Below are 16,117 nucleotides of genomic sequence, written 5' to 3' on the forward strand. Positions count from 1 at the left end.
GGCTTCACCATCTCTAATCACAAAGGTACGTGCAGGAATGCAAGACTCATGGCTCGATACACACACAATGCCCTTTCCCAGAAAGCAAGATCTGATCATTCCCTCAGTCCCGTTTCACACTTTTCAAAGCAGCATAAGCCAACACAGCTGATGAGACAGTCAATCCCATCTTCCATTGGCCTCAGTTGCTTATTCCCTGCACTACAAGCGTTCATGTGGTCCTGAGGTAAACGAGACTGGAGAACCAATCCAAGCTAAAATGGGGGGGTGGCTGGTTTTCGGCGGGGGGGGGGGAAGAGGGAGAGAAGTAGGAAGAATAACTGATGTTCCGTTTTACCCCAGATCAATTCCCCATCCTGCTTCACACAAGGAACTCACCCCCAGCAAGAAAGCAGGTGGCCTGAGGAAAGGATGCGGGGGTGGGGCATGCGGACAGGAAGGGGGAGATGGCCAAAAAATGCCCCTTTTCGTTGCAGTATTTGCTTAAGTACAGCTGAAACTACACCCTAAGGCTGAAGATCAAGCAGTACTTTTAATTGCATACATCTCTGCTTTGGCTCTTTAGTATTAAACTTTTATTTGAAACAAAAATAAAATGCATCTTTTTTCATGAACAACCAAAATTAAACAGATTGGTTGTCATTCAGAGATTTACACGGCACAAATGCAAATATTTGAGTAGGAAAATAAAAAGGAATGAGAAGACTGAATTATACAGAGCAAATGTGACCAACACTTGCTTTTTTTATGCTAAAGAAAAAAATACAACCTTTGTTAAACAGGCTTCTTTGGTTCTTTAAACCACCAAAGCTGAGAGATTAGTGGAGTCTTGTTGTCTGTAGCAGACTTAGTCAGGCACGCAAAATAAGCATTCACATACGTTTTATATTCTCCTTTCCAACACTGTAAGCTACAATAACCCATGCACAGTCAGAAACACTTTATAAAAAAGTGACATTACCAGGCGAGGTTTGATGGAGACAAAAAGGTAATCTAGACATGCCTTGAGAAATTTTGGCAACATTGTCAGTACATCTGGCAAATTATCCTCTGGACAAAGCCTAGGTACCTCTGACAGCAACTTACGGAGAAGACAGCATCCTAAACCAACAGTTGTCTGGATTTTCAGAAAATACAGAGTTTATTTCATATTACAGCATTAATGGGCTTTATATTTTGGAATAGACAACCATGACATGAACAACATTCTAAAGCATCCAAAGAATCCATTTAAAAGTATTCAAACTTGTTATAATAATCCCCATAGAGAAGAAATCACTACCTTCAGAAACACAAGCCAGCACATGCAGACTTCAATTCCTGATGAAAACCTTTCGGAGAACATGAATTTTTGCAAATTTTACGGTGATAGCTCCTCCCCAAATGAATGACCATTCCTTATTACTGCACTGTCTTTCTTCCAGTCTTTCCTAAATAACAATCCTCTGTCATCCCATACAAGACCCTGGACAGCATCTTGGTAGTAAATATGGTGACCAACCACTTATTATCCTGAATGCAATCATGTATTATTCTACTGTCTTTCTCTTCAATTGTTTACATCACAAGATTATAAGCTCTTTGGGGCCACCTCCTTTTTTTTTTTTTTAATTAAAGAAACGGCAGACAGTACTTAAACAGTAGAATCCCAATTATACACACAGTGCACAGTGGCTAAGTGGTTCTCCTTGCAAGAGAAGGGCCAGTTGCAGTTTTGCACACTACATACTTGCAAAATCTAGTGTGATTCGTTTGTGTCCTAAACGTGGCATGGACATGATTTTTTTGGCAAATTAACTGTTATGGCATGTTTGTTATGTGAGGCTGCAACATGGACAATTAAACAGATTGACTGGACTAAAACCTTTATCAACACCAGAAGGTGACATTAACACATTAAGCAAAAGAGAAAGGGGTCCCCTTTTCCCCTCCCTCATTTCTGATGCCTCGTATCACAGCAGACCTGGCAATAAGGAAAAAAAAAAAACCCATAATGAATTAAATCAGCCTGTGGTACAGGGCATGAGCACAAAATCTAACACCCAAAATCTCCTGAGTCTCCACAAGACCCATTTGAACCAAGCACAAAATTTTAAAAAGTGACCTCAAAGTATCTACCACACTAAGGCATGAAGGCCTCCACAACTTTTCACTAAGAGAAGTTTGTCTTGTTTCTAAACTTGCCTAGAACAACATCTTTTCCCTCACATAATTTTTGCAAACAGTTAAATGATCTTAACTAGAAGTATCAATTAAAGTTTGACAGAGTTATAAGGAAATGGAAGTAAGATTGTATTACTGAAAGTTCTTGGCAACTAGAAAATTAGAAGATGCCGTGATCCGCACCCTTCATGAAAATATTAACAACATTTTAAACTAAATCTGAGCCTTCTGCTGATTCTTCGCATTTCTGTGAAAAACAGTGGCATGTTGTGAATCCCAGAATCCTTTGTGGCCACAGGGCACAAAATTGATCAGTATGTTTAGTATTTTGATGACAACATCAAACATACCGCAAGTGCACTGCAGAGTGATTAGCCTTTGGCAACAGATCTTGAACACACTAAATTTATTCTGCATGAGTCTATCACCTAGCATGTGCAATAGGTTTGAAGCATTCTGACAACAGTGGACTGACTACATATATAATACACTACAAATGCACAAGAATGGCTAATGTTTTTAGGTCAAAGTCAGTTCACACCTGGCCATCTCAGAAGGAGACTTCAAATCTAACTGCAAAAGATCAAGTAAAAACATGCAGAGAAACAATGATGTTTTTAAAAATGCAATTATTTTTAATAAAATAAAGGAGTGGCATAAGAAATGCAGAGATACATTTGAACACTAGTCAGAAGTCATAATGAAATGAATGGAAGAAATTATCTCTTCACTAAAGGTAGGTACAGGAACACAGGGAACTGGAAACTCAGTCACCATATAGCGAACAGGAATGTAAATATGCTGTCATCTTTCAGGGCTAATGAGCAAATACAAAAGAGAGATTTTAAAAAGAGGTGTAAAATATGTGAAAATATGTCTGAAATGCGGGGAAACTCACTGCGGTAATGCGGTTTTGAGAAATTCTGGATGGAAGAGGAGGAGGAACACCTCTGGTCAGACCAGAAGAAACTGTAGTTCAGCTCAATCACCCAACAGAATATATATGACTTTACGTCTTGAACTGAACTTGCCTAAAATTTACTGTAACTATGCAGTAAGATGAATGCTCTCCCATATGTAAAAAGAACTAGTGCAGATGTCTGCTCAGGTATTCCAATGCGTCAGTTCAGAATGCAGTAAGCTAGAATAGAATAGGAGTTGAGTTGGAAGTAACCTACAACGATCACCGAGTACAACTGCCTGACCACTTCAGGGCTGACCAAAAGTTAAAGCATGTCAATAAGGACATTGTTGAAATGCCTCTTAAACACTGACAGGCCTGGGGCATCGACCACCTCTCTGGGAAGCCTGTTCCAGGGTCTGAGCACTGTCACGGTAAAGAAATGTTTCCTCATGTTAACTCTGAGCCTCCCAAGGGATGCGTCTGAGGGACTTTGAGCCATTCCCACACATCCTGGCACCGGATCCCAGGGAGAGGAGATCAGCACCTCCCTCTCCACTTCCCCTCCTCAGGAAACTGGAGAGCGCAATAAACTAGACACCGATAATTTAATGTAATTGCCACTGCATTTCTCAAGTAAAAATAAAAATAATGCAAAGGAACCTTTTATGCAACAAGACATGCTGAAGACAACAGAAAAAACTGTAACATATTGGTAAGCTTGACTGTATAAATGAAACACATACCAAAAACACTATAGGGTATTTCCTTCTGAGCCAAGAGGAAAGCTCACTAAACTTCTAATTTCCTTACTCAAATTAAGCTTGAAAGTATCTACAATATTACAAGAAAAATTTAGTTTGACTCTTGCAACTCCTTTTGGAGGTGTTTAAAGCATATTACCTTTGCTTTTTCACTCTCAAGCTTTCTTCAGTGTGGCTAAAGCAGCAAAAAAAGAATAAGTCAGGGTCTGCATTTACAGGTAAAACCTCCCTTTATCTTTGCTTCCTTTTTGCTATGAAGGACACAGCATCAAAAAAAATGCCGTGAGCTCAACTTCCTTAATTTTATATGCAACTTTTTGTTATGCTGCCTTGGGCAATGACAGGTAAATACTACTTTCACTTTTCTAAAGCTGTTTTTGCTGAACAGCAACAGATGCTTGCTAAATTTTAGCTTACAGCTTTTGGGGAACAGGCATAATTTCTATATTGAAATCATCAAACTTTCAAATGGAAATAAATATTCAAAAATTTAACAGAATATCAAAATGGTGAAATATTTCAGCGTAAACATTTTCCCGAGTAAACCATTCCCTTAAAATAAAATAAATAAATAAATTTTAAAAAATCACCCCACTCTCAAATGTTATGTTTGGTTTCAGAGTTGACCTATATTTTGCAAGCCAAGGGACACTCTGAAAACCAAATGAAACATTCAGGTTGATCTGAATATTTAATGCAATCCAAAATGAAACAAACCCTTTAATTCTGAGAACAACCAAAGAAACATCTTTCAGTTCTATATAAAGCAGATTTCCCAATCTTTCCAAAAGGCAACTAAATTTAAAAATAATTAAATAAATACAACAAACTAAAAACAAACAAAAAACCCCAATAAACAAAAAACAAAAAAAAAAAAACAAACAAACAAAAAACACCAGAAAAAACCCAACCCAAAAACAAAACAACACTTCCAAAAGACTTGTCCATCTAATTCAACTAACTGATTAGTTGTCTGCCATTAACATGATACAGTTTGGTTTTTTTTGTTATTTAACAACCTGCATATAATGATGAGGTTTTCTTTCCCACACAAAGCACACCCCAATCTATCCTTAAAACAGAGTCATAGCCTTTGACTGTGTGTTTGAACCACACAGCGCAGACTCAATTTCAGGAAGTTTCCAAGCATTTTCAAGCGTAACTCCAACAGAAATTAATTGACAGCCACAAAATAGACATCAAGTATCAGTCTGTACCCTGTCAAGATTTGAGTTTATATAAACAATGGCAACTCAGTTCCCAGGTATCAGTGAGTAACACCAGGGCACTTTTTTGTATTGAATTTGTTATCCAACAGGTTTCTCAAAGTCTCTTCATCGCATGGCTAGTATGGAAGAAGAGTTAGCTTGCTTTCAAGACTGCTGCAGATATTGCTGAACAAAATTTAGGACAAAGAAGCATGAGAAAATGCTTGACGTCTGGTAATGCTGCTAAGCTACAGAAGAAGAAACATCAGTGTGGGTATAATAGATACGTATACTTATTTGATAGAACTTTGACCCTAGAAGGGCAAAAATATTAGTGAGCAAGGAATTATGGTGAGTTAAGAAAGCTTTCCTGGGCATGCTTAGGACCATTAACAAAGGCCCTGCTGAGACCACTAGGACAGCTTATTCACTTCTGGGTCTCTCCAGGCTCCGAGTAAGTGCTTATCTCACATCAAGGTGAGACCCGCATATACAACAACTGCTCTCTCTGCAGTCTTTTGTTTCGGCCCCAGAAGGACCCTGAGTTCACAGCGCAGTCCCGCACAGCGTGGTCAAAGACCAAATCCACTAGCCTAAGCACCGTAATTTGGTACTGCTTCTGCCAGTTAATGGGAAACTAAAAACATTGCCAGTACTTAATGTTTGTCCTTTCATGAACAGCAGCTGCTCTGAAAACATACAGAGAGCTTACTGACAGTTTTGAAGGAAGAAAAACAGTTACCAATTAATAAAGCAGAAAGTCTTGACAGCACCTCATCAGAACCACCAAAACCAAAGATCCGTAGCAAAGCTCACAGTGATCTGAAAAGCTCAGGAAACCAGTCACGTTATATAAAATCAATCTGTATCATCATGCACAAACATCTGTTTACAGTAATACTTGTAGAGAGAGAAATATTTAACGTTAATCTCCTTTAAACTCTCGACACTTCAAAATCTACAAGATATGAGATAATTACTAAAGATGACTAATCAAAGTCAAGACTCAGAATCTTCGTTTAGATAGCTCCTCTGCTTTGTAATGCTACATTTTGTCCAAGAGTTCCTAAACAGAAGCATTATCCAGAATTCAACACCATGCGTGCCAGTGAACCATCATGGAAATAATGGAATAAAAATAAATTACATTTTGCCACTGCAATTATTCATCCAGAAGCCATTGTTCCACATAGCCTGAGGATACAAGAACAATGTTTCCCAACAGGACCTGACTTTCATGTGAGCTCCCCAGTTGCTACCATAAAATAAGCTAATACAGTAGTAATTATACAGTGTATATTTTAACAGCAGTATGTTCCCTGCCACCTGCAATAGGCACGCAATGCTAAAGTGGTGTAATTTTGAACTGGTACATGCAGAAGATTTTAATCCTAAACTAGAATGAAGTAACAGCTAATTCCATAACGCTATTTATACTTTTAACTTAGTTTGCTGAACCAGCAAAAAATTGTTGGCAATATAAAGTACTATCTTTGCCCAGAAAGTCTCTCATAATATGTAGGGTTTACAAATCACCAGGTAGCATTATCAGTTATATATCTTTCTATGCTCACTAAAATCCCATTAAAAAAAAAACAACAACAACATATATATATAAAATAAATTTAAAGCCTTGCAATTTAGCCAAAGCTATCCCAGGACACCACTCCAATGGCAGCTACCCCAGCCTTCCACTTCATATATTAAGCAAAACCACATTGTTATACATAAAGTAGCTTTGGGAAGGAAAGAAAGAGCTCTCTCATAACTGCAAATGCAATTCCTTAAAATACACCATTGAACATGATATCGCAAATTTTGCAAAAACATACTACTAAATTGATGACACAAAGAAAGTGCTGTATTATCAGCTGTAGAAAACCTCTTTGCATAAACAGCCTACAGTAGACATTTGTCCTCTACTCTGAAGACCACTTTAGTTTGTAATACTTTTCTTTTACTAGCTGTGACAAGGCTGTCCATGTAAAAAAACCCAATACAGATACTTACTAAAAGTTGAAACTTACAGAAAAAACATTGAAGTTTAAAAAACAAAAAAACCTCAGTAGTCTAATTTCAACTTCAGATAGATTTTCTTGTTAAAGAAATTCTGCGAATTATTAAAGTGGATGTCAGTCATAACTTCAAAACTACTACGGAGGTCAGACAGGAGACATACACCCACACAAAGTACGCAAACGAACTCAATTTTAGTACATCTTACCACTTAGTCCAATGCATTAAAGTATGCAGCGAGTGCTAGAAACCTAGACCACACAAATTCAATATAATATGCACAAAAACTAAGATACTACAATAAAACACAAAAAGAAAAAAAAAAGTTTATTTTAGAGGTTGGAAAAGTACAAGATACAGGCTGGTATCTGTTCAGTCATGACGATTTCAGCCACCTCTTTTTAATCAGTTGATTTAAATCTAGTTTATGCTTATACAAATAATATGAACACGTATGTAAATTATTACAGCTTAGTCATCTGCTGTCATCTAGTTACCACTCTCAGCAAAGTATTAAATTTTGGTTTTACAAATCAGATGAGAAAAATAAAGGTTTGGAACCTAAAATACACTGAAATAAATACCTACTTACCTACAAAAAGTATGCAAAACTCTCAAAAAACAGCAGTTTTTTGAGGTACAGAGCTAAATTTTGACTAAAAAGCCTACAAGTTTCAAAAATCTTCAAAAGTCATCTTGGAAAGGAACATCAAAGAGAGCAATGACTGTCAGACACCACCTTGCAGCTGCTGTCACACAGATATATTATCACATACAATATTATTAGCAGTCCAAGACTGGACAACTGACTACCTGAAAGGGCTTGCAGCCAAGTAATGAAGCATATACTACAGCTTGGAGGTACTTCCTATGTAGAGACATCCTACCCAGAGGCTGCCGTACAGAAGTGACTGAAGAAAAATTGGGAGTAGCTGATCACAACAGTGAAGCCTGTTCTGGCAACACACTGCTGCTAGAAATACTGTTTCTAGATGTGAACTGCAATCTTATCAAAGTATGATCACCTGAATAAAACATTTCAGAGAGCTTTTTTGTGCTGAGATGTAAGGACCTGTAACAAAACGTCCTTAAATACAGCTCTTCTAATCCATTTTCAGTGTGTTCCACAATTTAAACATCCCACCTTTGGGGCCTATCAAGTTGTGTACTGTAAGAATATGAACATACAAAATACTGAAAATGACATCAGTCTCTTTTTCTTACATGACTTAATCATGCAGTTATGCAAATTCATCTGTACCTCTATTTTTCACTAGAGCTTCAACAACACATCTTCTGAGAAAACAGAAGTGACTGTTGAAGAGATTGTGGCTCAGTAACTCAGCAAGAACTTTCATAATGACATTGAATTGATCAAGTCTTCCGCTGGATTGAAGTTTCTGCAGCCCAGCTGCAGCAAGCTGGCAGTAATAAACTGTCCATACACTGCAAACTAAGTATCTCTTTCACTCCTGTTCCGAAGCATGTGAAAGCTGGAGGCAAAGCCTTTCATTTTACAACTCAGTGCTTGCTTCTGTCCTCATGTCCTCTAACAAAGGTACTAGTGTAAGGCCAAATAAGAAGAGAACTCCCTGGAGATGCCGGCTGTGAGACACGTCACAGCACTTCTTCAAGGAATTTCAAAACAATAGCTTAAGGGTAAGTTTTTCCATTAAAAATCAAGTTATTTTGAAAGAGTCAATATTTATAATAAAGGCCACAGTACAACAGATGAATTGAATTACTGAATTTTCAATCCAAATGTACAATACTTGAAGTTCAAAGTAGTTTCCAAAATTTCACATTTTGTCTGCAAAGACAAAATTCAAGTTTTCTTTCTTTCTTATATCAAGCACATACATCTTTATGCTAATTTAATGAGGACTTTACGGCAGGTAAATACAACAGGACAGACAAGCTTGTTTGTTTTTTTTTTTTCCCTACATACAATAATTCTAAACAAAATTTAAATAGTTAACCTAAGTAAGACCATAATCCTGCCTCTATCAGCATTATCTTCTCTTTGAATATTCCCTTGCTGAATTCTTCAAAGTTTCTTTAGAACAGTTCAACAGCTATATAGTGCCACCAGAATAACATGATTCTTATGCTACTCGTAGTACTTCAGAGTTACACCTGGATGAAAGGGAAAGAATGTAGTGTTTCTTTTCTACCTACATGTCTTGCTATCAACAGGCATTTACTCGTGTCTGGTAACGATGGCATAATAATAACCATAACCATCAAATGGCAGCTTTTCTCCTACACAGTGACTACTTATCAATTTGAAAATCACCTGTCTTGTACTACTGAAAACTTTAGCGCTCTGAAACGTTTCCTGAACTGCTTCTCCACCAAAATAAGTGTATTTTTACACCTTATATTTCAGCTACTGACCATTTCATAATATGCATACAGGTTTTAGAAACTTGTCCTACTAATAAAAGAAATCTGAGACATGACAAGATCCCTGTCTATCATAGCAGACACTCCAATTCACAGCAACAGCAGCATTAACTGTACAAAACCTAAGCAATAGGAGAAATTTTGTGGCAATTATAGATAAGCTCCATGGAAGAAAAAAGCGGAGCTTGGCTTGTAACAAAAGCAAAGGAATAAGGCATTTACACTCTTAAGTGAGAACTTCCTGCGTGGATAACGCAGAACTGAGAATTTGTCAACGTGGGCTTTGAATTGAAAAAGGACTCTTCATTGTATACTGCTGATAGGAATAGCCAGAAGTTCATCACTGACCTGAGTAAGGTTATTATGGATCCCTAAATAAGGATGAATTTAAAAACATGCCGAATCATTGGAGACCTGCCTCTTACTAGAACACCTTCAACACTTAGAGCTGTAAGTGAAACCCAATCCATGTACTGTTTGTACATGCACAGAGGATGTGACACCACATGTTCTATTTATTGCTCTACTTTTGATTCAAAGTACTTGATACAAAATGGAAGGAGATGCTACACCTGAATTACTGCAGGTTTTTTTTTTAATATATGTTTAATCCTTCAACAAGGCACACAAACACAAAAAACCAATTCCTGTGCCTTCACAGAGGTCACATCAGAAATTGATACTGGCACTATTTGGAAATCTGTGTTTTTATATCTAAATTTTGCCTGTGTTTCAAAGAACAGATATTAAGGTACAATAAAGCTATCATACGAGATTTTTAGGCAGATACTGGCACAGAGTTCTGTACTGCAGGAAAAACTTTTGAGGTTTGATTGGATCTGTGTGACATTACAAATATCCTCTTGAACTTAAAAGCTGATAAACTTTGTATGGCTCTTTGAAACATCCCAGAACACCTCCAGGAAATCCATTACCAGAAAAAGCAATGCATCCTTAAACAGAATTTTAAGAATCCTAGGGAGGTTCATGGAATTCGCTTTTATTGTTGAGTGAAAAAAGTTACTGTTTTCCCCTTTAAGAAAACTGAGATAGACCAAATATTACAGGTTCCCCATCATTGCAAAGAGATGCTTGCACAGAACTTATTCGAGCAAGCCTAAAATCCAAATGAAATATTCTTTATGGTAGGACTATATTTTGTAAATAGCGGCGCACAACACAGTGAAAGCATGGCTTTCTACCACTAAGGCACCACCAGACACAGTAACAGCTATTAAGTAACAGCTATTATAACAGGGCCATACTGTATCACAATCATTATGTGTGAAAATAAGACCTGGTACACTTCAGAGGCTGACTTTTATTGTAGGGATAAAACTCCTTACCTTGAAAAGACTGTTTGGCTCTGTCCACTAGTTCTTCAATAGGGTAACTTGCTAGATCTCCTCTGGCATGCTTAGTTTTGCAGTAGGTACATGCATTGAGACACCTGTTTAGAAAATGAAAATACTCAGTTTCTAGCCAAGAAAGCTTCTATGTGCACAGCTATATTTACTAGGTACATCCGGGAAAATGAGCTTTTACCTCTACGGCCAGAAAATAGTAGTATTCTGGTTTAAAATCAATACAGTAGTTTGAAATGTGTTTTGTCTTCCTACCTTCTTTAAGTATCTTTCGCATCTACACAAAAGGTTGAAAAAATGATCAGTGGAAAGCACATACAAAATCCAAGAGTGGGAATTTACATATTTTTAGAAAGCTATAATAGGGTTAGAAATTGTTCATTACTAAAGATGAATCTCCAGGCTTCCAATCCCACTGTTGCATAAAAAATCCAACCTGAAAAAGGAAATAAAGGAAAAGAGCCCTGAAAGACTAAAAGTACATTTTAAAAATATGGTATATTCTTGAAAACACATTTGAGTAAATTTTCCCTTCTTTAATTTGGCTTCTGTAAACAGTAAATATAATGAAGACAGAATCACCAACTAGAAAGACAGATTAGCACAAAAGGTTGGGGAGCTAATTAAAAACTCCCATAAAAAACTGAAGGAACAATGGGAATGCTTTTAATTTATCTGACAATGTAATAAAGGCAGACTGATTCAAAGTAAAAGGATGGAAAGACCAAAACAAACAATCAAAACCTACCACTAGTTGCATGTTTTCCTTTGATTAGTCCTTGGATCCTGGTAGTTCCATGAATCCAATAAGCAGAATGTTAAAAGGAGTTTGTTGAACTTTTTTCCCCTTCCCATCTTTTTAAAGCTGATATTGCCCTACAAATTTTTATAAGTTAAAGCATTAAACCTCTACAAAGCCACAAAACAAAAAAACCCAATTAGAAATATTTCTCTTGTTTATGGTTACTAGAACATCTTAAATTCTGTCCATCTGCACAATCAAAAAGCCACAGCTTCAATATAATAACATATTTGGGTGCTAGAAAAGGTTAACACTCGAACTACAGGAGTATTACCATAGAACATTCAAAACAGTAATGAAAAGGCAAAGATAGCACCAGGTGGTTTCTGAAGAAGTCACCAGCTACAAGACTCTATGTACTACTTGGATATATCTTGTCTTCTATTATGGTGTCCGACAGCTCCATGACTAGGTCATTACTGCTTTGCAAACTCTGAAGGTTCTCCTTCACCAAGATTCCCCTCACACACTAGTTATACCTTGTTTGCACAAGCAGTGGATCAGAAAGCGCTGAACACTGCACGGAATGTTTCTCTGGTGCCCTCCTGCCCCTGCACATCACCTTGGCCCTGAGACTTTCCCCACCAACCAAATTTTACTTTCTGCCACAGGGCATCAAGGCAGTTCATGATTCTCTCTTCTAGACTGGAAGTTGTTAATTGTGTATCGTCTTATTTATGTACATTTTTCTTCCTGCCTGTCAGACCCAAACATCGGATTTTTGCATCCATTTTAGATCAGAAAACTAAAAGATATTGCTTAACTGTAGCAATGAGACTGTTCTATTAGGAACTAAAAATATGCATGAAATAAGTTAACATTCAGTAAAATATGCAATCGTCTATTAAAAATAGAGAAAAAATACCTAAATCTGATCCTTTACAAACTGCTCCAAACAAGCGATTCACTCCTACCCAAAGACAATTCATTCATCAGATGTGAAATCATTTTTACGTATCTTCACCTTCCTTCTGCAAATCAAAAGCCCTTCATTGTGCAAGATCTAAAGTGTGTTTAGAAAAGTAGCATTCTAAATCAATAGACCATAGCAGATAATTGGTTTGTATTTTCTCTGTGTAACGTATTTAGCAAACTAAAATGTTTCCTACTAGGTCACTGGCCATCTAAAATATGCCACAACTGGCTTTCCCTCACAGCCCAGGGGGTACTCATTTGTCTCCCCTGCGTCCCATCTGTGACTCTTCCCAAGTCCTTCAATTCTTCCAGGGTTGCAGAGCATGTCCCCCTCTTTTTTTCTTCTTTTATTGTTTGTTTATTTTGTTTTCTTTGTTTTTAAAGCACAACTCTCCATTCAACCCAACACCTCATTTCTAAGCAGGCTCCCATCCAGTCAGCCCACTGTCACACTCCTTCCCCCCTACAACGTTGGTTCAGGGAAGCCAGCTTCCTTCCGCACAGCTACACAAAAGCACCATTATGGATTGGTGATGCATATTGTCACGTCAATATTAAACTTGCCTTCAGTAGCCTGGTGTGGTGTGTTGGTGGGGGCTAACAGCCAGACTCCCCTGCCTTGGCAGGTCAGGGGCAGCAAACAGGCAGAAGGGGAACGAGGGAGCTCAGGGCTCTAGACAGAGATGGGGAGATCACCTACCAACTACTGTCACGGGCAAAACAGACTAACCGCAGGGAAAATTAACATATCGCCAGGCAAAATAAAAACTTAATTACAAATTCAGGTGGTGGGAAACAAAGAGACAAACACATAACCAAAGCCTTTCCTCCCCTTTTCCCAGGCTTAACTGTACTCCAGAGTGGTTTGTTTTTATTTTTTAGTTCTGAAGTTATTTGTTTTCAATTTTGCTTTCATTCCAAGGAACCATAAAATCAGTTTACAGTAGACATGTCTGATCTTTTACAAACAACACACAAAGGCATGATTTACAATGATGATATTTGTAGCAATCTTCGTTTTCTCCAAAAAAACCCTATTTTGTCAATTTTATCAGGTCATCAAGAAGAGATTTAACTTGCAACAATTCTGCCCCATGACCCCAAGGTTACTTTAACACAGGCCCTTTTACCTATTAAAAGATAATTTTGTCAGCCATCAGCAACAAAGGAATGCACCAAGATTTTATTTCCTGCAATGAAGTAAATTTATTAAACTCAAATTTAAGCTAGGATTTGGGAAGAAAAAAACACCATCAGCAACTTTTGTAATTTACTTCAATTTACAAACTCTGACTTACTACAAATTTGGTGTAAATTTTGAGTTTCAATGAAAAGTTTATTACTAGTATTTTGTCAGCTTGAACTGCAATCTTGCATGAAAACAATGCTTTTTGTAGACCGCCTTCAAGATTTGTGAATTCATCATCAGATTGTTAAAAACTATAATTTAGGTAAGTTATTTAAAACCAACTTCTAGATTTATTCCTGTATAATAGATCTAAATAGAGACAAAATCGATGTGCAGTAAAGAGGATTATTTACAGTATTTAAATAGAATTTTCTTGTTTCCTTATCACAGAAGTCCATGTATAGCATATTTATAAAAAATAGCATGTTACCTCTTCCTCTCTTCTCCTTATAATTTATGTATAAATCGTATATATTTCTTTTCTTATTTTATATATATATCATACGTATTTATTTTTAATAAATATTTATATGTATTTTTGCTCTGCATTTGGGTAGTAGTATTTGAAAAGCTCTACAGCAAGCTTACTAACCAGTAAGAGTACCAAGTACTAAGTAACAGTACTAAATACTGAAATTACTAATCTCCAAAACTCGGGGATAAGTTTCATATCTTCAGTCAATGTCCCTTTTCCTACAAGGCCTAGTTTCTAGCAAAGTGGTTTCTCCTTCATCTTCAGAGTTGCCTTCTGGACAAATATACTTTCAAAGAAGTCCTGACTAACTGAAATAAATATCATAATAGCAGTTTTCCTCTGGTACTGCAATAAACCTGGTCACAAAGAGAAAATGGAAATGCACAGCAAGAAGCAGAAAGAAAGAAGGGGAAGTTATTCTCTAAATAGTCACAGTATTATGTGGGATTGTTTTGAAGAGCTTTATTACTTTCGTCTTTAAGTACAACTTCAGGGCGTTTGTTGATTTATTTTGGTGTAGGAGCTGAAAGTTGAGATTTGGAGGCAGATTTTTTTTGTTCACATTTTGCTGTGCCGATTAACTTAGTTGTACTATAAAAATATTGTAGAATGCCTAAATCAATTAGGGTTTTTTTTTTTTTTTTTTTTTGTGGGGGGGGGTGGGTTTGTACTTAAAAAGATTATATATCAAAGCAAAACAGACTGTAATGTAACATAAAAAAGGATCAATTTTAGAAAGCAAACCAAAGACGACAAAACTTTTAAATCCTATTTGTACCATATTGATCAATTCCAACTTGGGAAAAAAATAATCTTTTGGGCTACAGCTGACCAGCAAAAGGATGCAGATTTCAAATACTTGCAAAAAGGCTAAACTAACCACTTTACAGATTTGCAAATTATCTGTTCTTGAAAATATAAAGTTAAACCAAACCATACGTATAATAAAGTATCTGTAAGGGTTTTTTTTCCCTAATAAGCCAGCCTCTACTCCAAGTTTCCAGCATAACAAATTATTCATACGTCCATGCTGCCACACACAGACCACAGACAATCAAGTGGAAAAAGGCTGTGGGGAACTCTCAGAATCTGAGCATTGCCTCTTACTAAGTGGCATTCACCAGCAAGTGGATCGTCTAAAACCAGCCCAGTAGGTAAAACTCTCCTTAAAAATCAGCCTTTATCACAGCTAAAGCCCAAATATATGGGACTAAAAAGCCAAACATGCTAGTAGTTGCAAAGGAGCATTTTGCTTTGTGCTAAACTGGAAGCCGCCTTCAAGCATTTAAAGTTGGTTTGAAAACATTAGTTTGTATTAATACAGGTCAAAGCTTTTTCCCACAAAAAAAAATTACAGATGTTTATAGAAACAATTGTTAATGGTCATTGTGTTTGTAATTACGTACATGTTTTGGATAAATTTTGTAGTGATTCCAGAACAAAAACCACTAAGTCCTGGTTTTCCAACATACTAAACTGATTAAGGTACTTCAAATTATTAACCTTTTGCTTTGAATTATTAACCTTTAATCAGCTATGTGCCCAACACACAGAACTATTTCACAGCAAGGTAGAATATTGTCCACAGATAAATTACTACCATGTGGCTAATTAAAAACCTTTTGAACATGTTACCAAACTGAACATCATCAACATTTTGGTCAAGTGCCTGAAATCGTGTCGTAGACATACGGAACAGCGGTCTTCACATTGTTCAGCTCGTATGTGCTCAAATTGTGCATTAGATTAAGCAGACTTCATTTTCAAAACAGTAATATTCCTCATAAAAAACACACTCAACATGAAAGGCTACCCCTTACAGATGGAACTAATTATGAGTAAGAATACTTATGACATGGGAGACAAATAAAGACTTTCATTCAGTGGGACTGATCACTGGATTTCCGCAGCAGA

At 36.8% G+C, this 16,117-nt stretch overlaps 1 protein-coding gene across 9 annotated transcripts in view; it reads right to left on the bottom strand.

The window, feature by feature from the left end:
• Nucleotides 1-16,117, bottom strand: part of CDKAL1 (CDKAL1 threonylcarbamoyladenosine tRNA methylthiotransferase) — a 421,562-nt gene that overhangs the window by 218,185 nt on the left and 187,260 nt on the right. For all 9 annotated transcript variants that reach the window (XM_075083912.1, XM_075083908.1, XM_075083916.1 and 6 more), the window contains one exon: nt 10,805-10,908. In XM_075083912.1, coding sequence (XP_074940013.1) covers nt 10,805-10,908 — 104 coding nt within the window. The remainder of the gene's footprint in view (nt 1-10,804; nt 10,909-16,117) is intronic.

Source organism: Phalacrocorax aristotelis, chromosome 2 (genome assembly GCF_949628215.1).
Source record: "Phalacrocorax aristotelis chromosome 2, bGulAri2.1, whole genome shotgun sequence".
Classification (NCBI taxonomy): Eukaryota; Metazoa; Chordata; class Aves; order Suliformes; family Phalacrocoracidae; genus Phalacrocorax; species Phalacrocorax aristotelis.